The sequence below is a fragment of the Berghia stephanieae genome, chromosome 9 (assembly GCF_034508935.2).
Source record: "Berghia stephanieae isolate SIO BIC M18660-M18661 chromosome 9, UCSD_Bste_1.3, whole genome shotgun sequence".
Taxonomy (NCBI): Eukaryota; Metazoa; Mollusca; class Gastropoda; order Nudibranchia; family Aeolidiidae; genus Berghia; species Berghia stephanieae.
The window spans coordinates 28288353-28310852 of record NC_088368.1 but is presented as its reverse complement, the minus strand read 5'-3'; the positions used below and the strand labels follow the sequence as shown (position 1 = coordinate 28310852).

The window sequence follows — 22500 nt, the reverse complement described above, 5'->3', positions numbered from 1 at the left end:
AAAAAACATTCACATTATCGTTGAATAAATTGAAACTTACGTGTCATTTCCTATCGTTATTTATTTCCTTGAGCTTCAAGCAGCAACATTTTCATGATTAATTATGTTGAAACTAGAAAAACTATTCCATTTCCCATTTACATTACCAATTGTGATGTATGATTATATACAGCATTTGTACATGTATTTTCTTTTCTTATCAAAGCTGTCCTCAATGTGCTTGCCATTCATCCATCAACATTCTTACTCTTACATATTTTGCCCAACTAAAAAAAATTTTGATGACTATTTCATTGATCAGATTACTGCCCTTTGATTACTATACACACAGTTTAGTCTTTGCAGATATTCTTATTTTTTGTTTAAAAAAAAATTATTTAAACATCATATTAGATGATCTAGAGTCAGTAACTAAGTAACCATGGGTGCCAGTTCTAAGTTTTACAATGTAGCCTGCTCGAAAATATCTGGTTTTATAAACGAAACAATTTCTATTCGTCAACCGATTGTTTCCATTAAAATGTAGCAAAAAGGACCCATTCACCTTTTTTCGTATATGGAAGCAGGTTTGCACAATACTGGAAATCTTATAGGTTCAGAGAGTGGAAGTCAAATTTAGTGTAATGAGCATGTCAATTAAAAGCTTGCATTTCCAACTTTCTTTGTTTAGCAAAATGGCAACATTTGAGTTTCAGGTTTCTGTCTTTCTAACTGCTGGTGCCTATGGATTTAATAAGTAACCATCTCAATCATGTTGTTCTGCGACATTTTGTTCAAAACAATTAAGAGATCATTTCTGTTCACAATTGATTGTAAAAAAAACGTATGTCTGTTGAATCATAATGCTAATGGCCTAATCCCTGTTTCCCTGTTTCTGTGTTTATATATTGTTATATCACATAGTTTTTGAACAGCCTCCGTAATTTTTAATTTTTATAGAAGGATATTATCAATAGTGCAAATTCACCAAATAGTGTTCCTCTTACTAGTCGTAAAGATTATTAAAAAGTCACAAACAAAGGGCAGACAATTCCAACTTTACTCCGCTCATATAACTCATTTAGAAACCATGTTGATGTCTCAGAACTGATTCAATAAGCTACATTTATTCTCCTCGGTAAAAGCAAATTTCATTTCAAAGTTCAATTTGCTTCACCCTGATATGCTGTATTGAGTCCAATTACTTACAAATACTGTACAAAAAAATGCTGGGTGCACAGTGCAATGATCGGCTTTAGTTGAATCTGAACTTCGTTGATTGCAAGGTGCCAATAGTGATATTTGTTAGTTAAGAATAACTGTGTCTTTTTCATATCTACATTGGATTCAGGTTTTCATAGTGGTTGGTGTTTATGTGTTGACCTCATGACCTCAAGATGTTGTGAGAGGGCTCAAGATAGTTGCTATGCATGAAACCGCTTTTTTTTATTTTTTACTGGTGAATGGTGTCAATTTTAGAGTGATTGGAAAGGTGCCAAACAGTCGGGTCATGGATTCAACTTCCCATCATGCAAAGTTTGTTTTTTTGTCTATTATCTTTAGGTTGTTTTCTACTTACTTTATGTCTTGTTATTATCATAAGTGTAAGTATTTTATTGTGCAAATATTCTCTCCTGTATTTGGGGAATGCGTTTTTCTGCCGATTATGACCCAACACAGAGAGTACTACTTATTAGAAGAAGAACTTGGATGTAAACAACATTTCTGAAGACTTGACGGTTTCTACGAATCAATGAAAATCACAAATTATCACAAACCAACTCATGCACACAAGCCACGAGGCTTAGATGACAGTCCTGTGTGTTTCTGTCCATGTGATTCTAATGTTGTCACCAATCAAGGGACTGTATTAGGCAGCAAATGTATTCACTCAATACTAAATATGTGATTAAATGAATTGTGATGAGAAGTAAATGGAAATGCTAGTTGCTTATGCGACCCAGATATATTGCAAGGTTATAAACAAAAATCTTTAAAATTTAATGAATTGAAGAGTATTTTAATATACATCCTTTTTTTTTTCCTTTGTTTTTTGGGTTTTTTTTTTGTTTTTTTTGTTAATTAAACAAACAAAAAAATTATTTGGTTGTTGTCGCTGTGTTGACTGGATTTATGACTGGGATAAATTATTCACTTTATTGTGAGTATTGTGTGTGTTTTTTATTTGTTTTTTTTTATGTTCCTGATTTTGGAAAAAAAAAGACAGGAAAGATATATAAGAAAAAAACAATTTTATTATTGTTACTGTTTATAGAAAAATTATAAATAATGGTTGTTGGATTTATTTTTTAAAGTTTGATTTTGATAGTACATTGTTGGAATGTCAGTGAAATATTCCTGCTTTAGAGATTATACATATTCATATGGTATGTGTCTATTTTTATTTTCTTGTCATATCGTACCTTGTTTGATATAACCAGTTATAACGGCTTTGATACAATTTGATTTACATGTTTTTACTTTTTATGTTATAGCGCTATATAAGTTTTAAGCATTATTTCAGCATTATCGTGTTTCAACCTAAGGCAAATTAACTTATCGAAATAACGATACTTAGAATTTTATGTTATATAGATGCTAAAATGTTCTATACAGTTATTGTTTTTCTTTCTTAAAAAAAAAAAATTCAAACTAAGTACACTGATATGTGCTCTTGGAATCTACATCTGTTCGCAATTTAAACCATTCCCCTTTGTCTTATTTTTGCCTCAAGTCCTTTTAATTATACATCTAGAATGTTTTTACTATCCAATTTTCTTCCTTTTTACTGGCGATGATATAGCCTTAGTGTGTTGCAAGCGCCGTAAAACCCTTAAAAACAGAAACAAATACCCACTCAAAATGTGGAACAGCTTTTTAAATTTTGTATCTTAAATAGCCACTGTAAACCACTTCTAAACAAATCTAAAATACATTGTTGTTGATTATATCCATTTACTTTATATGCTCAAATTCAACCAAAGATAATTATATACAAAATATATATATATATATATATATATATATATATATATATATATATATATATATATATATATATATATATATATATATATATATATATATATATATATATATATATATGTGTATATATATATATATATATAGTTATGTACATGAAATATGTAAGTTCATTGTAATCAACACAGTTGGTTTGATTATATAAAGGATCAACATGTACCATTCTGCTGACGACATGAAAAAGCGACTCTGCTATGTACTGTGATGTTTTATTTGTTTTGAATATCACGTGTTGTAAGCATTTCAGAGTATTACGCTATGCTGGATCCTGTGTTTATGTCTGGATGGAACTTTTAATGTTATTCCAATCAAGCACATTGATAATTTGCTCTTGGAATCTTCCTTTTTACCCTATTTGATTGATTCCCCTTTGTCTTACATTTTCCCAAGTGCTTTTATTTTTATTGTAAGTGTATACTTTTTTTTTTGTTCATCCCATCCTTTTGTTTAGTGGAAATAACTTGAGAGTGTTGTAAGCGCCGTAGAACCTTTACAAACCGTCAACAACAAACAAGCAAAAGCAGTGTTGTGTCAGTTACATTACTCTGGCTTTAGATGCCAGTCAAGTAACATGTCATCCAAACATACTTTATGAATTTAATTAAATGGACGGGTATAAAGGCAAATAGACTATCCCATAATTTGTCCAAACTCGTATGCCTGGATGGGGTTCCTGACCTCCCATAGTGAGCAGGGGGGTACATACTGTGTCTTCTATCCCCTTATATCCTGTTTTCCAACATGCTTTCTGTCTTTATCTTGGAATGAGATTACTTGGTTTTCTCCTGGTCCTGGTCAGATGCCCTGGCTGAGAGGGAAACAGTGATGGTATAGTTAGTTTAGGGAGATGATATTTTTTTCATTGTAAATCATCTCTCTGTTATGCACTGTATTATGCTTTCTTTATATTATATATGATTTGTAAAACATTTGAGTGTGTTCCTCTTAGCGGGGACCTGTGCTTGTGTCTGGATGAGACTTTTAGTGATCTCAAACTAAGTACTTTGATAGAGTGTTTTTGGAATCTACACCTGTTTCTTATTTGAACCAATTCCCCTTTGTCTTCCCTTGTCTTGGATGTTTTATTGTAATTCTAGAACGTTTTACTATCCCATTTTCTTCCTTTTTCCTGGCGCTGATATGACCTTAATGTGTTGCAAGCGCCGTTAAAAACATAAAAACATAAAACATAAACTCGTTTGCGTTCATTTTGTCTTTGTTTTTAAAAGCCAAGTTTCATTCATTCAGCACACAATCCATGTATTTATGTTAAATGACAAATTAAGGAGCAGGCACTAGTGTGAGATAAAGGTCTGAAAAAGTGTGTATGAAACAGTGAAGACAAAGCAAGAGAGAAAAATACAAGAAATAAAAAAATTTTAAAAACCATGACAATAATCAGCCTGCCTTATTGAGATCTTTCTGCTAAACCATATAATTTTCTTTTTTTAAAATGAATAATAGTGTAAATGAAAGAGGTCTGAGATATATTTAGAAATCAGCGTCCAACTAACTTGTTGAAACCCTTTAATCAAACCGGATAGTCTACTTGCCTTTAAAACCTATTATTTTATTCATGTTATATTGTACATCACATTGTGCCTTTTTGTATCTATTAATATTAAAACATTAATGTGATAATCTTCCAAATACCCAGCGCTTTAATAATATCCATTACCGCAGACCTGCTACTTGAAAATTCAAAAATTCGTTATTTTTAGGACATAACAATAATAGTCGTTTTAGTTAACCATTTAAATCAACAACTTACCCTCACAATAATTACATAAAAAATTAAAATTGTGTAGTCAACTTTAATTTTCAAGAAGTTTTAATGACTTAGAGATGCTCATGAAGTTTTGAAATTGGACTCACAATTTCGTAATTCTACGAATTTTTCATAGTAGTAGGCAAGACTGTTACCAATAAACGCCTTTTTTTCTGCTTTCATTCAGTATATTAGAAAGGTACTCCATGTTTGAAAATGTGCCTTCAAATAATACTCAGATGTTTCCCTTTGTCAGAATTACATATTGAATTAAATGAGATTCCTCTCTTTTTATTTTACCAATATAAATATAAATAATTATATATATAATTTGCTGAACCTTTGTGATGTGCCATTGTTGATGCTTGATAATTAATATACACAAATGAAGCAAACCGACTGGCATGTAAAATAAATACTGGTAAATATATCTTGTTAAGAAATTTCAATCTAACTCCAAATAAAAATCAGAAACTTTATTCTTGAAAACAAAATACAACTGTGTCTACTCAGACCTAAGCTTTCCAACACAGGCCGCCATTCTTGTTTCTCTCTCTCTCTCTCTCTCTCTCTCTCTCTCTCTCTCTCTCTCTCTCTCTCTATCTATCTCTCTCTCACTCTCTCTCTCTCTGTCTCTCTCTCTCTCTCTGTCTCTCTCTCTCTCTCTGTCTCTCTCTCTCTCTGTCTCTTTCTCTCTCTCTCTCTCTCTCTCTCTCTCTCTCTCTCTCTCTCTCTGGGTGGGGTTCCTGACCTCCCATAGTAGGCAGGGAGGTACATACTGTGTCTTCTATCCCCCTATGTCTGTTTTCCAACATGCTTTCTGTCTTTGTCTTGGAATGAGATTACTTGGTTTTGTCCTGGCCCTGGCCGGATACCCTGGCTGTGAGGGAAACAGTCAAATGTATAGTTTCTTTTGGGAGATAATATTTTTTTCCTTGTAAATCATCTCTCTGTTATGCACTGTATTATGTGATTTGTAAACATTTGAGTGTATTCCTCTTAGTGAGGACCTGTGCCTGTGTCAGGATGAGACTTTTAGATGGTCTCAAACTAAGTGATAGTGTGCTCTTGGAATCTACAACTGTTGCCTATTTGAACCAATTCTCCTTTGTCTGCCTTATTCTTGGATGCTTTAATTGTAATTCTAAAACTTTTTACTATCCCATTTTCTTCCTTTTTACTGGCTCTGATATGACCTTAATCTGTTGCAAGCGCCGTAAAACCCTTAAAAACATAAAACACCTCTCTCTCTCTCTCTCTCTCTCTCTCTCTCTCTCTCTCTCTCTCTCTCTCTCTCTCTCTCTCTCACACACACACACACACACTCTCTCTTTCTCCCATAATAGCGGTCAAAAGGAATGTGGGCTCTGTTAGGGATAATCGAATCCAACTTACTAACAAAATTCACAATATATCTCTAAGAACCACTTTGACTACGAGTGAGGATGTTTATTTTCCTGGATGGGGTTCCTGACCTCCCTCCTGAGCAGGGAGGCACTTACTGTGACTTCTATCCCTCTAAAGCTGTTTTCCAATTTGCCTTTGTCTTGGAATGAGATTACTTGGTTTTGTCTAGGCCATGGCCAGAGTCCTTGCCTGGGGAGATGTTTTTTTCCCTTGTAATTCATCTCTCTGTTATGTATTATTATATTTGGTGTTTTGAATTTATAATGTAAGTATTTGGGTGTATTCCTCTTAGTGGGATCCTGTGCTCGTGTCTGAATGAGACTTTTATGTGATCTCGAACTATGTACAATGATATTGTGCTCTTGGAATCTACATCTATTTGAACCAATTCCCCTTTGTCTTACTTTTTCTAGGCCTAGTGTAACAGTGATGAATGGACAATAGTTTGCGTCATTAAAAAAAAAATATTATTATTATTATTTTTTTATTATTTTTTTTAGATTTCCATTACTGAGTGGGGTTCCTGACCTCCCATAGTGGGCAGGGAGGTACTTGTGTCTTCTATCCCCTTATATCTGTTTTCCAATTTGCTTTCTGTCTTTGTCTTGGAATGAGATTACTTGGTTTTGCCCTGGGCCTGGCCGTAAAGCTTGGCTGAGAGGGAAAAAGTCAAATGCATAGTTATTGTTTTGGGAGATTATATTTTTTCCTTGTAAATCATTTCTCTGTTATGTATTATTATATTTGTAATTTTGAATGTATAATGTGTAAGCATTTGAGTGTATTCCTCTTAGTGGGATATTGTGCTGGTCGTCTGGTTGAGACTTTTAGGTGATCTCAAACTAAGTACTTTGATAGTGTGCTCTTGGAATCTACATCTGTTCTCTATTTGAACCAATTCCCCTTTGTCTTACTCTTTCCTCAAGTCCTTTTAATTGTACATTTAAAATCTTTTCACTATCCAATTTTCTTCTTTTTACTGGCGCTGATTTGACCTGATGTGTTGCAAGCACCGTAAAACCCTTAAAAACAAAAACATAGATTTCCATTACAACAATGACCCATAAGGGATTGAGTTATCAGACCTGAAAATAAGTGCATGTCGGTCCTGGACCATCACTTTGAGAATTACTCTACTACACCGCGGAAAATAAGCTTGCTACCCATTGGATAGGACGCCAGTCTAAGATAAAGTGCTTTCCGCCAGATCTAACAGACCCATCTACCCAACCACTGCTGGGTGGACAAGGGTCTCAGATAACAATTTCGACTTAACCCTGGATGGATCGAACTTCGTCCATTTGCGCGTGAAGCGAGCGCTCTACCAACTGAGCTGGTCGGGACCCTCTGTCACGTTAGTGGAGAATTTTAAACGGTCTACACATGTCACACAAAATTCCATTATGATAATTAAATGACGCAGATTACAGCTTGTTTGGAACAGACAGGTAAAATAAATGAAATAAATCGTTAACGTCAATAACCTTAAATAAAATAAAAGCAAAACAATTGTTGTTAAATACGAACAATATTGCTTTTTATTTTTTTAGCAATCTTTTTCTTTGTGCTACAGTCTATTATAATATTGGCTTTTATTTACAAGACTGATGACCCAGGTTGTCATACCAACGCAAAATATTATTTTTATGCGTTTAGTTAAATTACAACATCCACCAGTCGGATATTTTATATTCTGAATGACACAAGTTAGTGAGAACCGCTCATAAAATGGCTGGCTTTAAAACAATAATAAAGAGTAGAGTGCCGTCAATTTCGTTCCTCCTATTGACACTCATTTACAACAAATTAAGCGAAGACAAGCACATGAATGCGCACGACTAGCAAACCTGCAATTTGATTTATGCACAAATCTAGACTAATAATGATATCAAAACGAAATGAAATCAAATGAAAAGTGGACAGAAATATTTCATCCGACGATAAATCTTTCTGGCAAAACGGAATCCACCCTCTTGAAAACCGTCTGGAAAGTACGAGCAGACGAGTGGTTTCTGAAGGAGACTTCTTTGCTGGTCAGACCAATTCTTAACACATTTGCTGTCCCATCGCCGATATAAGGTCCCCAGTTGAAAGTCGCGGAGGAAGACATAGCATTTCCGGTTAAGGAAGGTATTTGTGTAGGCGTTCCGTACTTTGCAAAATTTATCCACAATTTTTGAACAACTTTTGATACAAGCTCGTCGTTGGTAGATGGAGGCTTCGCCGACTTATAATAATCATCAAGCAGTCTGGTGCCGAAAACGAATTCAAGTTCTTGCCCGTGGACTGCAGGCATCCATGTTGGTGTTTTGGACCGACTCGGTCTGTAATCAAATTCATAAATATAATGTTTCATCTCAGGCGCCATTTTAAATTCCAAATTCCCCTCGACTATAGTACCCCCTCTGAAATTGATATCCGATAAAACTTCTACAAGCTTCATAAAATTGTCGTGTCCATCTGAGGCGAAATTGACGTTGTTGTCTTGTAAAATTGACTTTATCATTTCGTCCAAATCAACAATAGCAAACTGAACCAAACTACCTTTTACACCTGCGATAAATTGTTGAACTGAAAGTGAATAATTTGAACGAAAAAGCACATCTTGACCACTCTCTGCTTTATTGAAACCTCGTATGGTGTCAACGTGGTTGAATTTGCCTTGTGTCCATAGATTAACTGGACGGTCTGGTAAGAATCCAAACTTAGTTTCGACAACTGGTTTCCACAATAAAGGAAGACCCAGGGCTTTTCCAACTGCTACACTTCCGTTCAGCAACGTTCCAGCATCAACCTGCCTTATGCAATTTAACTTTTCCTGTGAAGTTTTTTCATTACAACCTACACTTGCCCCGACCAAATTAGTCATCTGACTTGGAGTGACCCTTGCGGCCGGAAATTGAAAACCCCATGGACTCAGACTTGTCCCACTCTCCATAATAGCCCGACTGAATAAGCCTTTAGCAAGAGGTGACAGAACTAACATTGAGACACTAGCAGATCCAGCACTTTCTCCAAAAATTGTCACTTTATCTGGATCACCGCCGAATGATCTTATATTTTCCCTGACCCATTTCAACGCCATCACTTGATCTAACATCCCATAATTCCCTGGAATGACGTCATCATCATTGGAGAGATAGCCAAAGACTTCTAGCCTATGGTTTATCGTCACGACTATTACCCCATTGGCTGCGAGGTCGGTGGCGTCGTATTGGGAGCTAGCACCAAAAACAAAACCACCTCCGTGGACCCAAACCATAACCGGCAACAAAACGTTTGAACCGGTTTTCATTTCGGGCTTGTAGATGTTAAGATAAAGACAATCTTCAGCCTTGGGATTATCAAAAAGCTGAGAGTAGTAGGCAGAGTAAATATCTTGCATACAGTCGCTTCCAAATTCAGAGGCGTCTTTAACCCTGTTCCACCTGGATGCTGGCATTGGCTTATCGAATCGTAGATTGCCTGAAAATGTAGAACAAAAATGAACAGCATGTAATCATTACTTAAGAATATATAAGATGAAATTGATAAAGATTAGATTAACAGGTGATTCTATAAGCTTTACCTTGTTTAGTTGTGAATGTGTTAAGTAAGTAAGTAGTCTTTCAGAGCCATTAGGCCCATGGAGCCAGAGTTTATCCCTGTTTCTATAGCGTAAAATTGCTTGCTACCCTTTGCAATATGTTTAATATAGAAAAATACAAACATTCGACTACAACTTGGAATCAAGAGATAGCGATATTTTCATGATAATATTACTTCTGTTATCAAGACAATCTCTGTTGGATAGTTTTTCAGAGATCAAGAATTATTAAATATTCATAAACCTGTATAGTTTTGGCAAATAATTTGATGTAAGGAACATTTTCGTCTCCTTTAAAATTTGACGATGCCAACTGCTGGTTGATACTTGTGTGTTGTAATTACATCGTGCTATGTGTGTGTTGTAATCCATATCGGAGACATTCATTGTGCTATGTGTCTCCGTTGATATTTGGTGCCATTTGAGTTGAAAAATAAAACTAATGTAAGCATCTAGAGCCTATGTTTTGGGTATAGTGATAGATCGATAGGTATGCAGATGATACGGTTCTACTGGCAGAATCTGAACATGAACTACAAGAATTACTGGATGTTGTAGTCAGGAGTAGTGAAAATATGGGACTGGAACCGAATATATCTAAAACAGAATGTATGACGGTATCTAAAAATAATAACCCACCAGCCTGTGTAATAACAAGCAGAGGACAAACAATACAACAAGTTGAATGTTTCAAATATTTAGGCTTCAATGTAACATCCAATGGAAAATCAGATTGTGAAATAAAGAAAAGAATAGGTATGGCGAAGAATGCATTCAACCAGCTGCATACAATTATGAAAAACAGGAATATTAGCATGAAAACAAAAATCAAAGTCCTGGATTGCTATGTACTGTCTGTGCTGCTATATGGTTGTGAGAGCTGGACCATAAACAAGACCATGGTTAAAAGACTGGAGGCAGTGGAAATGTGGTTTTACAGAAGAATGATGAGGGTGTCATGGATGGAAAGGAAAAGAAATGAAGAAATTTTAGAAATGGCAAACAGAAAAAGATCACTGATAACAAAAATCATCAAACGCCAAATGGAATTTTTAGGACACATTATCCGCCACCCTGGTTTGGAAATACTCGCCTTGACTGGAAAGATGAATGGAAAAAGAATAAGAGGAAGACAAAGAATAACGTATTTGAAAGGGATAAGAACTTGGACAGATGAAGCTGAGAAAGGTGGCGCTGCTTTAATAGAATTGGCAAGAGATAGATCAGCTTGGCGGAAGATGACCTCCGACGTCTGCTTCAGATATGGAACTACATGAGATGAGATGAGATAGATCGATGTGCACTTATTTGCAGGTCTGATAACCCAATTCCTTATGGGCTCATTGTTGTGCTGGAAATCTCAAAAAAAAGGACGCAAAATATTGACCATTACAAAAATGGGTTGTGAAGATCTAGATTAGAGAGAGACGCAATTGTATACTATCTACAGCGTTTTGGGCACGTTTCGTGGATATTGCTCTATATAACTGGGTGGGGATCCTGACCTCCCATAGTGGGCAGGGAGGTACATGCTTTGTCTTCTATCCCCCCATACCCGTTTTCCAATTGTTTCCTGTTGTTGTCTTGGAATGAGATTACTTAGTCTTGTCCTGACCCTTGCCGGAGTTCCTTGGCTGGGAGGGAAACAGTCGAATGTATAGTTCTAGTTTTGGGAGATGATATTTTTTTCCTTGTAAATCATCTCTCTGTTATGCATTGTATTATGTTTAGTTTACATTTTATATTATCTGATTTGTAAACATTTGAGTGTATTCCTCTTAGTTGGGACCTGTGCTTGTGTCTGGATGAGACTTTTTACTGGCGCTGATATGACCTTAATGTATTGCAAGCGCTGTAAAACCCTTAAAAACAAAAAAATAAAGCTCTCTATAAAAGCTCAATAATCTTATTTACTTATTTATTTATCTATTTATATGGGTTCGTATGGTGTGTGTGTGTGTGTGTGTGTGTGTGTGTGTGTGTGTGTGTGTGCGCGCGCGTTTATGTGTGTTTGTTTATTATTTGGCGTGGACACTGAACATATATATCTGTCTTTATGTTCTTTTCCTCAGGCGCAGAAATGAAGTTAAACGTTGTAATACGAGACATTGACCAACTTACCTACAGGTGGACTAGCAAATGGTATTCCAAGAAAAGTATTAATTACAGATCCAGAGGAGCTCAACTTCTGAATACCCAGTACATCTCCATAGGAAGTGTGGACGAGGGGTCGGTTTGGTAATACGTTGTTGTTGTTAGTGGTTGTTGGGTTGGTGGGAGGGAGGTCACTCGGAACAATAGCCTGGCCAATCAATGCCGCGTAAATGGTTTGTAATAGCCAATCAGAAGCCATGTCTGTATTGCTCTATTCTTGTACGTACTTACTTTCTGGAAGACAATGGTAATAATAGTAATGATGATGATGATAATAAATAATGACGATAATGATGGTGATGATGATAGTGATAATGATGATGATGATAATAATAATAATAATAATAATAATAATAATAATAATGATGATGATGATGATAATAATAATAATAATAATAATAATAATAATAATAATAATAATAATAATAATAATAATAATAATAATAATAATAATAATAATACGGCAACTAACTGGTTAATTCATTTATTGTCACCAAAATATGTGACAATTTGCCTCAATACGGTAATAACCAGCGGCGTGGCGTATTGACGGCGTATGGTGGTGCCATGATTAGAAGAAGAAAAACAATTCTAAAACAGTGAACACGATTAAGAGGAGAGAGCACATGTTAAAAACTCTCTTTTTTGGAAGGGTGGGGGGAGGGTCGATGGTTTCTGCGACTGGACAAAACTCACAAAAACAAATAATTCATGAAAACAACAAGCCACAACACTGAGATACAAGTCCCGTGTGAAAAGGTCTTTGTAATTATTCTTTGTTTAAAGGATTGGATTTGGTAGATAATGCAATCAATATGTGATAAATGTAAATCAAAAGAGAAAAGAAACCTATGACAGAAATTACTTACTTTTAGTACTTGTAAAGAAAATCTGCAAATCTTTTTATAATTTGTTTATTGAAATTTGGAATGGCATCTATTTCAGCTTTGTAAATTGACAGAATCATTAACGAATTTAACCGCTCCTGCTTCATTGAATTTCGCAAGACATTTTTCACTATTTTAAGGGTGCTAAAACAACGTTCAGGAGGTCAAGAAATACGATGGAAGTGGTTAAGGTCACTATAGCCTCTAGATGTCCATGATTTGTCAGTTTTATACTTTATATTTTTAATCTTCGCTTTCTTTCTCTGTCTGACACAAATACACACGCACAAACACACACACACACACACACACACACAAATAAACACTCATACACACGTAACCATCAACTCGGCACTACAAGCAAGAAAAATGTTGGTAAATTCGTCCATTGTGCTTCGTTGCAAAGAATTACTTTATTCAATAATCATGAAAAAGAGGTGGGGGGGGGGGGGGGTTAATATGTCATATTTTAAAGTTTTATGTTGTTTTTCTTTGCTACTTACAAATAAACTTGACAATGATCAGTGTTTTTGACAGTTAATGTAATATTTTGGATGGCCGAAGTTACCCTAATTATGACGTGCGCATCCCTCCAGTCCAACGGTGGAGCTCTCAGATCCTGGCACTAGTCGAGGGGTTTTCCGCTATTTGAAGATAGTATAATTCGACCCAGTTTCTCGCTCTATCAGCTGTAGCGATACTAATGGATAGAGCATTAACTGGAGCTTGGATTGCTTTGCACCACGATGTTGATTCCGTCACTAATTCGCGCAGTGATGTCACCAACACACGAGTCGGCGCAGTGCGTGATTCGGAATCTTGAATAGAGTGGAGACTAAAAAGGCAGTATGTTGTTGGCGAGTTGCCGAAAGCCAGTGGAGTTAAAATTTCTGTTTTATTTTTAATTAACTTATGCTGTTAATGATTTTTAAAAGATTGGTGTGGTGCCTGGCACCATTCGATCCAATGGCCCCACGCCACTGGTAATAACTGATGTTTATAACTGAACTTAGTAACTTATTGAAGTTATGCGTTTAGGTTTGATACTCACGTCATCCGCAAGTCGGATATAACCTAACAACACACAAAACTATTAGGTGTAACGTTTATAGTCTGATTTGATATAATTTATTGAGAACTAATCATTAAAATGGCTGTTTAAAAAACAACAAATTAGCTGAGTGACGTCAATTTTGTTCCTTCTATAAAACTCGAGTTAAGATTAATCCTTTCATTGTAACTCTTTTCATTAGGAAAAAAAAATAAAGTTCCTTAATCAAATTGAATCAATCTAGAGTGGCGAAGTTGTCGAGTCGTTAAGGCATTGCACTTTGATCCGGAAGATCCCGGGTTCGAGCTTCGCTTCAGGCACTTTCGTTTTTTTTCCATTGAGCAAAATTCTTAACCCTCAATTTGCTCACTTTGGACAACTGCTCCGTTCTATGTCACGTTTAGATATTTCAATTTATTATCCTAAATCAATCATCAATTAAAACAAAGAAAACAAATAATAATAATAATAATAATAATAATAATAATAATAAAATAATAATAATAAGAATAATAATAAAAATAATAATAAATAATAATATAAATAATATAATAATAATAATAATAATAATAATAATAATAAATAATAATAATAAATAATAATAATAATAATAATAATAATAATAATAATAAATAATAATAATAATAATAATAATAATAATAATAATAATAATAATAATAATAATAATAATAATAATAATAATAATAAATAATAATAATAATAATAAAATAAAAATAATAATAAATAATAATAATAATAATAAATGATGATGAATGATGATGATATAATAAATAATAATAATAATAATAATAATAATAATAATAATAATAATAATAATAATAATAATAATAATAATAATAATAAATAATAATAATAATAATAATAATAATAATCATCATCATCATCATCATCGTCATCATAATAATCATAGTAATGAATTTTATTTAAAAAATAAACGGGGAAAAAAAAAGAACAAAACACCAAATAATGAACGTTTCGAGCTCAAAACCCTTCTTCAACCAATATCAATATCATTCTCAATCCAAACAAAAGGCTGTAGAGTACTAGAAACGTCTAGTCAGCAAATACGAAGTCAAAAATGTATATTTTTAAAAAAAGCGTTCTCTTGGTATCAAAAGTACGAGGGTGGGCTGGAAAGTCTTTTTCCGTAATAACTCCCTCACTTTTTTGGAGTATTTCGTTAAATAATACATCAAAAGAAAGTTTGGTTTCTCAGCTACAGATTGCTTACTTTATTTTTCGACATAGTTGTTAACGTCACGGTCAACGCAGAGTTGCCAACGCCATGCCCCTTGACACATCTCGTCGGCAAAAATCTGACGTCCGTCCTCGACACCAAAATCGGATAGCAGCCTTCACGTCTTTGTCGCCTTCATAGTGGTTTCCTTTTGAGATATTCCTTCAGCTTTGGAAATAAGACATCTGAAGGCGCTAGGTCGGAACTGTAGGACGGATGTGGCAAGGTGGAGAAATCCCTTTTCCTCAGTACAGTTTGCGTCTGTTTTTTTTTTTTTTTTTACTCGTGTAGGATCGAGCATTATCGCATTTTTCTTGAAGGTTTGTTTCGATCAGGTCTCCTTCTTCCACGAACCTTACCCATCGCCAAACGGTGCAATAATCAACACAAGCGTCATGTGGCGATTCGGGCCACTCCCAGAGAGTCGGTAGAACCAGATAGCCCGAAACGTCAACATAAAGAAAAGAATAGGATAAAGATAGACAGAGGGAACTCGTTGATAAGTTCCTAAAGAGTAGAAGATCAGGTTACTGTACTGAGCATAAGGAAGAGAAAGACGGAGAAAGCCCGTGTTTCACGGCTAGACAATGTTAACAATTATAATATAAAGGAAATCAAGATTTACAAAATACGATGCATTTAATGCGGAAATTAAGTTACATTGTCAACACAAATAGAAACGACACAACTCTACTTATCCATTCATCCTTCTCGTCTCTCTTCTGACATTCACGAATAAGGAACACCACCACGATAACATAATTTAAAACAAGAACGCGAAAGATCTTTTAAATTTGCAGGGCTTCATATTTGGAACAGCCTGCCAGATGACATGAGATTTTTAGATTCAAAATATCATATTAAAAGAAAAAAAAAACACATTTTAAAACTTACCTTTCTTACGAATATTATAAGATTTGATCATTAGAAATCCAGAAATGTTGTGACGTAATTTTATTTTGTAGCCCCTATATGTTTATTGGTTTTAAACAACATCAACGACTATTTCGATTTAAACCTATCTATTTATGTCCCTGTACCGTGTAACACATTTTTCATTCTATTTTTATAATATTTATATTTACTTGCATATATTATGTATAGACCTGTTGCTAATATTTGTATGTCATACTTTCATGTTTCTTTTTATTCTCGAGATTTTATTATTAAGCGTATAGAGCCCTCCAACGGGAATATGCGCCATATAAGCGCAATTTATTATTATTATTATTATTATTATTATTATTATTATTATTATTATTATTATTATTATTATTATTATTATATTATTATTATTATTATTATTATTATTATTATTATTATTATTATTATTATCATTATTATTATTATTATTATTATTATTATTATTATTATTATTATTATTATTATTATTATTATTATTATTATTGTTCTGGTATGGATTTCAATGCGTGAACAGCATTCATAAATTCAATAACAGCACGCTGCTTGAATTGAATATCTTTAGGTGCAGCCATTTTCTTTTTTTTTTTTTTTTTGTTAAGATCGATTTTTTTGACGACGTAATAGGACAACATAGATTATGTCAGGTTATAATACGTTATAATATAGACCATAGAAATGGTGACACATCAAAGCCAATTGGTTAGAGAGTGTTTATGCCAAATGTTAAGGTTTTAAGTCAATATCGTTGAAATCATAAGGGAAATTGCAAAACGTTCCATCCAACCCTTTAGGACTTTATTTCAGAAAACTACACTATTAATTTGTTAATCAGAAAATAACTAGATAGTAGTTTACTAATAATCCAAATTGTTCATCGACATTCTCCAGTTTCCAAGATGACCACACCGTAATAGGCGATATCAGGCCTGTGGAAATTGTCAACACACCATTTTACTGACAAAACGCGCTTTTTTCATTATTGTAATAATAATAATAATAATAATAATAATAATAATAATAATAATAATAATAATAATAATGATAATAATAATGATAATAATGATAATAAGAATAATAATAATAATAAAAATAATAATAATAATAATAATAATAAAATAATAATAATATAATAATAATAATAATAATAATAATAATAATAATAATAATAATAATAATAATAATAATAATAATAATATATAATAATAATAATTATTATTATTATTATTATTATTATTATTATTATTATTATTATTATTATTATTATTATTATTATTATTATTATTATTATTCTCTAGTATGGGTCAGGTACAAAAATATTGAACCCACTCGTTTGGTAGAAGAAAAAAAATCTTTTTTAAAGAAGGGAGATAAAGAGACTAGACTTTTTGTTCTTTTCATTGTAAAAAAATGAATCTATATTTAATGGTAATGTTCATAGAATTACTAAGAAACAATACGTGCATCGACATAATCTGATAGTGTATGGGAAAGATATAAATATCAACCAACGATAAATCTCTCTGGCAATACAGTATCCAGCCTCTTGAAAACTTTCTGGAAAATACGAGCAGAAGTGTGGTTTCTGAATGAGACTTCCTTATTGCCCAGGCCGATTCTAAACACGTTTGCTGTTGTATCACCCGTATAGGGCCCCCAGGCAAAAGATTCTGAAGAAGACATGACATTTGCTGTTGTTGAAGGGGAAGATATTTGCGTTGGAGTTCCATATTTTGCAAAATTTGTCCACATTCTTTGAATAAGTTTTGATATAAGTTGATCATTTGCAGAAGGCGTGTCCGATACTACAAATATATTACGCAGATTGACACCAAAGACAAACTGAAGTTCGTCCCCGTGCATAGCTGGCATCCATGTTGGTGAACGAGACCGGCTCGGTTTGTAATCAAATTCATAAACGTAATGCTTTTTTTCAGGCGCCATATTAGATTCCATATTCCCTTCGGCTATACTGGCCCCTCTGAAATTGATATCAGATAAAACTTCTACAAGTTTAATGAGATTGTCGTGCTCATCTGATGCAGCATTGATATTTTTGTCTTTCAATATTGAGTTGACCATTTCATGGATATCAACAATAGCAAATTGCTCCAAATTGGATTTTATACCGGCGGTGAATTGTTGAACCGAAAGAGAATAATTTGAACGGTATAAAACTTCCAATCCACTTTCAGCTTTGTTGAAGCCTCGTATCGTGTCAACGTGATTGAATTTGCCTTGTGTCCATAGATTAACTGGGCGGTCTGGTAAAAAACCGAATTTAGTTTCCACAACTGGTTTCATCATAATTCCAAGACGCAATGCCTCTCCAACTACCAAACTTGTGTTGAATAAAGTTTCGGCATCAATACTTCTCAAACATTCCAACTTTTTCACAGAATCTCTACTATTACATCCCACACTTGCCCCGATCAAATTGGTCACCTGACTCTGGGTGACCCTTGCAGCCGGAAATTGAAAACCCCATGGACTTAGACTTGTCCCGCTCTCCATAATAGCTCGACTGAATAAGCCTTTAGCAAGAGGTGACAAAATTAACATTGAGACACTAGCAGATACAGCACTTTCTCCAAAAATTGTCACTTTATCTGGATCACCGCCGAATGATTTTATATTTTCCCTGACCCATTTCAACGCCATCACTTGATCTAACATCCCATAATTCCCTGGAATGACGTCATCATCATTGGAGAGATAGCCAAAGACTTCTAGTCTATAGTTTATCGTCACAACTATTACCCCATTGGATGCGAGGTCGGTGCCGTCGTATTGGGAGCCAGCACCAAAAATAAAACCACCTCCGTGAATCCAAACCATAACTGGTAACAATTCCTGGGAACCTTTTCTCGTCTCTGGTTTGTAGATGTTTAGGTATAGGCAATCTTCTTTCCTCGCTAAGGTCTTGTCAGACAGCTGAATATAGTATTCAGGGTACATGTGTTGAAAACATTCGTTTCCAAATTCAGATGCGTCTCTTATTCCATTCCATTTAGATGCTGGCATTGGCTTGGCGAAACGAAGTTTGCCTGTGGAAGTGCAAAAATATACAATAAATGAATAAGATATTATTATGTTTCGCAACCTCGCTCCCCAAAGTAGACATGGGGCCGTTTTCATGAACGCGGACTAGCGCTTAGTCTCTGACTATCTCTGACTTTAGTCAATGACTTGAAAAAATCGGATTTCATATGAGCTGATTAAGCAAGTCCGAGACTAAAATCGCGGCACCTTCGGACTAAGTTTGGCTAACTTTTAGTTATTTGCTGAGGCAGGCTTAGACTGAGACTAGTAACTAGGATACGTCATAGCGTCAACAAAATAGCAGCTATTGATTTTTTAGATTAAGTGAGTTTTGATTCGGAAAAAAAAAAAAACGTCGGTTATGAATGACAGAGGCAAACGCAAAAAGTGTCCTGTTGCCATTGACGCTGGCTTTAAAAAACTATAAGAAAAGTGAAGATCGTCGAAAGTACACATTTTTTGTGATTAAAAACTAAAAGTACAACTGAATCTTTCGGCTCGGTGAGTTGAGATTGAACGAAAGACTCCGAAATCAAAGGGTTTGCATCAAAGAACAACAACAACAACAACAAAAATGATTAGAAAGTATAGTGGAGACAAAAGTTATTCTGTTGACATTGCAATTGACTGAAATAATATGATTAATCAGAACACACTTTCTTTTTTGAGTAATTATTTGTTTTGTTTGTTTTTTTTTTTTTTTTTGGTTTTTTTTTTTAGGTTCAATTTCTTTGAGTTTCAATCTCGGTGTTCGTGGTCTCAGTGAAAAATGCCATTGTTCTAAATATAGAATTGACAGTCGACAATGGACATCATTACAGTCTATAACAGTTGACAGTCAAATTCAAATTTGTTGCTATTTCCTCTTTGAAAATCCTTTGATTGTAAATATGAAACTTGGTGTATCTTAACCTGCCTTCGTGTAGTAGAGAGGTTTTCCGCACAAAATAGTCGAATTAGTCATCGTGCATACAACGCCCACTCCTAGGCAAGAGACTAGCTCGTCCGAGACAAGAAAGCGTTCATGAAATCCGATATTTTTTAGACACTTGCTTCGCTTGGGCTTAAGACTAGCTAGTCATTTACTAGACTAGTAAATTACTAAACCTAGTCCTCGTTCATGAAAACAGGTCGTGGTGTTAATTTAATATAAATTATTTTAAAAAAAGATTCATTGAAGAGACCAACGTTTTATAATAAAGGATTAGAGTACATTTATTGAGCGGTTATACTTAAACATTTTACGTTAACATTTTCATGAGCTTGACAAGTAAAAATCTGTATTTAAAATGAGGATAACCCAATGAACGTAATCTAATCTTAATATTGCATGCAGTCTCATCCTAAATCATTCATAAACGATGTCTTTAGTAGATAACTATTCATATCATAATAGTATGTGCTTACCAACAGGTGGACTTGCAAATGGTATGCCAAAAAAAGTACTAATTACAGATCCAGAGGAACTCAACTTCCGAATACCCAGTACATCTCCATAGGAAGTGTGGACGAGGGGTCGGTTCAGTAATAGGTTGTTGTTGTTGTTAGTGTTTGTTGGGTTGGTGGGAGGGAGGTCACTTGGAACAATAGCCTGGCCAATCAACGCCGCGTAAATTGTTTGTAGCAGCCAATCAGACGCCATGGCTATCTTCTATCTTTAGAATTTAGGCACAACCATACACAATTTACCTTTAGTCTGTGGGATTAAGAATAAATAGATAAAGGATATAATTAAAATAGATAATAGTTATTGACATAAAATCCATCATCTCTCGGAATCGTAATATTTATTATTTCAGAACTGAGATCAAGAAGTGACATTATTATTCCCCTTTGGTTTAGGTGGAAACACAATTTTACCACAGCGTTATAGCAGAGATATTACACGGCGTTCCTTTTACATACTTTATATATATATATATATATATATATATATATATATATATATATATATATATATATATATATATATTTATATATATATATATATATATATATATATATATATATATATATATATATATATATATATATATATAAATATATAAATGCTCGAAACAATATTGTAGAAGTTGATCATAATTAGACTTGAAATATTTTATAAATAGCTCCTTTTATCAAAAACTTGAGCACTATTATTTCATGGTTTTCTTTTTTTATAATTCATATAGGTATATATATATAATAATAATAATAATAATAATAATAATAATAATAATAATAATAATAATAATAATAATAATAATAATAATAATAATAATAATAATGATAATAATGATGATGATAATAATAATAATAATAATAATAATAATATAATAATAATAATAATAATAATAATAATAATAATAATAATAATAATAATAATAATAATAATAATAATATCTAACGTTATTATTATTATTATTATTATTATTATATTATTATTATTATTATTATTATTATTATTATTATTATTATTATTATTATTATTATTATTATTATTATTATTACTATTATCAAAATAATATAGCACATAACTTAACGAACCTGTGAAAACGCCTTGATTTCAAGCAATGATTTTTGTCTAATAGATTACGTACTATGGGCGTTTAAATTGTATAAACGCTATGCAACAAATTTATCGCCATAAGCATAAAAGTAAAAGGCTATTTTATCGGGTCATAAGGCCAATGAAGTAGATTTGCTATTCGGCATGAGATGGAAGCTTGCCATCAACATTGCCTTTCTTCATAGCAATTAGGCCCATTGATTCAGACTCTATCCCGATTTCTATAGCTTGGAACGGACAATAGCAATTGCTTGCTACCCTTTGGAGATGACTCGGAGTTATCGTAATGGAGCTTTCCGCCGGATCTAGCAGACCCAGCTACCCAATCACAGCTGGGTGGGCAGGGGCTTCGTTCTCTGTGCCTTTGCGTGTGAAGCGAGTGCTCTACCACCTGGGTTATCGGTACCCCCCCCCCCCCCCGATGCCCTTCAACTACTATACATTAATATCTGACCAGTCATCTCAAAACGTTAATAAATCGGGGCAAATGAATCTCAAGCTTAAGCTATAGAATTTGAGTTGTGGGTCACCGGGATGGGTGTGTAATTAATAAATGTATATATCTCTGTCTTTACCCATGTATATATATATATATATATATATATATATATATATATATATATAAAATTTTTTTTAATGTATCCAATTATTCATATTATCTACTATTTATTTATTCATCTATGTATTTACTTATGTATTTATTTGTTCATTTATTAATTATAATTTATCTAATTATTCGTATTTATTTACTATTACAGTGTGTAATTTAAATATCTATGCATTTACTTAACTATTGCTTTCTTTTTCGTTGATTAATTTTAATTTACCTAGTCATTCATATTTAATCACTACATATT

General features: G+C 33.5%; 3 protein-coding genes across 8 annotated transcripts in view; 1 reads left to right on the top strand and 2 right to left on the bottom strand.

The window, feature by feature from the left end:
* Positions 1–2910, top strand: part of LOC144979982 (sideroflexin-2-like) — a 19205-nt gene extending 16295 nt beyond the window's left edge. For 5 of the 6 annotated variants that reach the window (XM_078927393.1, XM_078927394.1, XM_078927392.1 and 2 more), the window contains exon 11: positions 1–2625. This exon is cut by the window's left edge and continues 515 nt beyond it. The gene's annotated coding sequence lies outside the window, so the exon portion shown is untranslated. The other variant, XM_078927390.1, reaches the window with a different exon arrangement.
* A 4804-nt stretch (positions 2911–7714) lies between these two features.
* LOC144979352 (liver carboxylesterase 1-like) lies at positions 7715–12170 on the bottom strand. The gene is made up of 2 exons (XM_078925996.1): positions 11904–12170; positions 7715–9661 (listed from the first exon to the last, which is right to left on the bottom strand). Exons 1-2 carry the CDS (start codon positions 12133–12135, stop codon positions 8127–8129), a joined length of 1767 nt encoding a protein of 588 aa, XP_078782122.1. The 5' UTR covers positions 12136–12170; the 3' UTR covers positions 7715–8126.
* A 5355-nt stretch (positions 12171–17525) lies between these two features.
* On the bottom strand, positions 17526–21688 carry LOC144979351 (fatty acyl-CoA hydrolase precursor, medium chain-like). The gene is made up of 3 exons (XM_078925995.1): positions 21622–21688; positions 20503–20791; positions 17526–19100 (listed from the first exon to the last, which is right to left on the bottom strand). Exons 2-3 carry the CDS (start codon positions 20735–20737, stop codon positions 17557–17559), a joined length of 1779 nt encoding a protein of 592 aa, XP_078782121.1. The 5' UTR covers positions 20738–20791; positions 21622–21688; the 3' UTR covers positions 17526–17556.
* Positions 21689–22500: the final 812 nt, after the last annotated feature.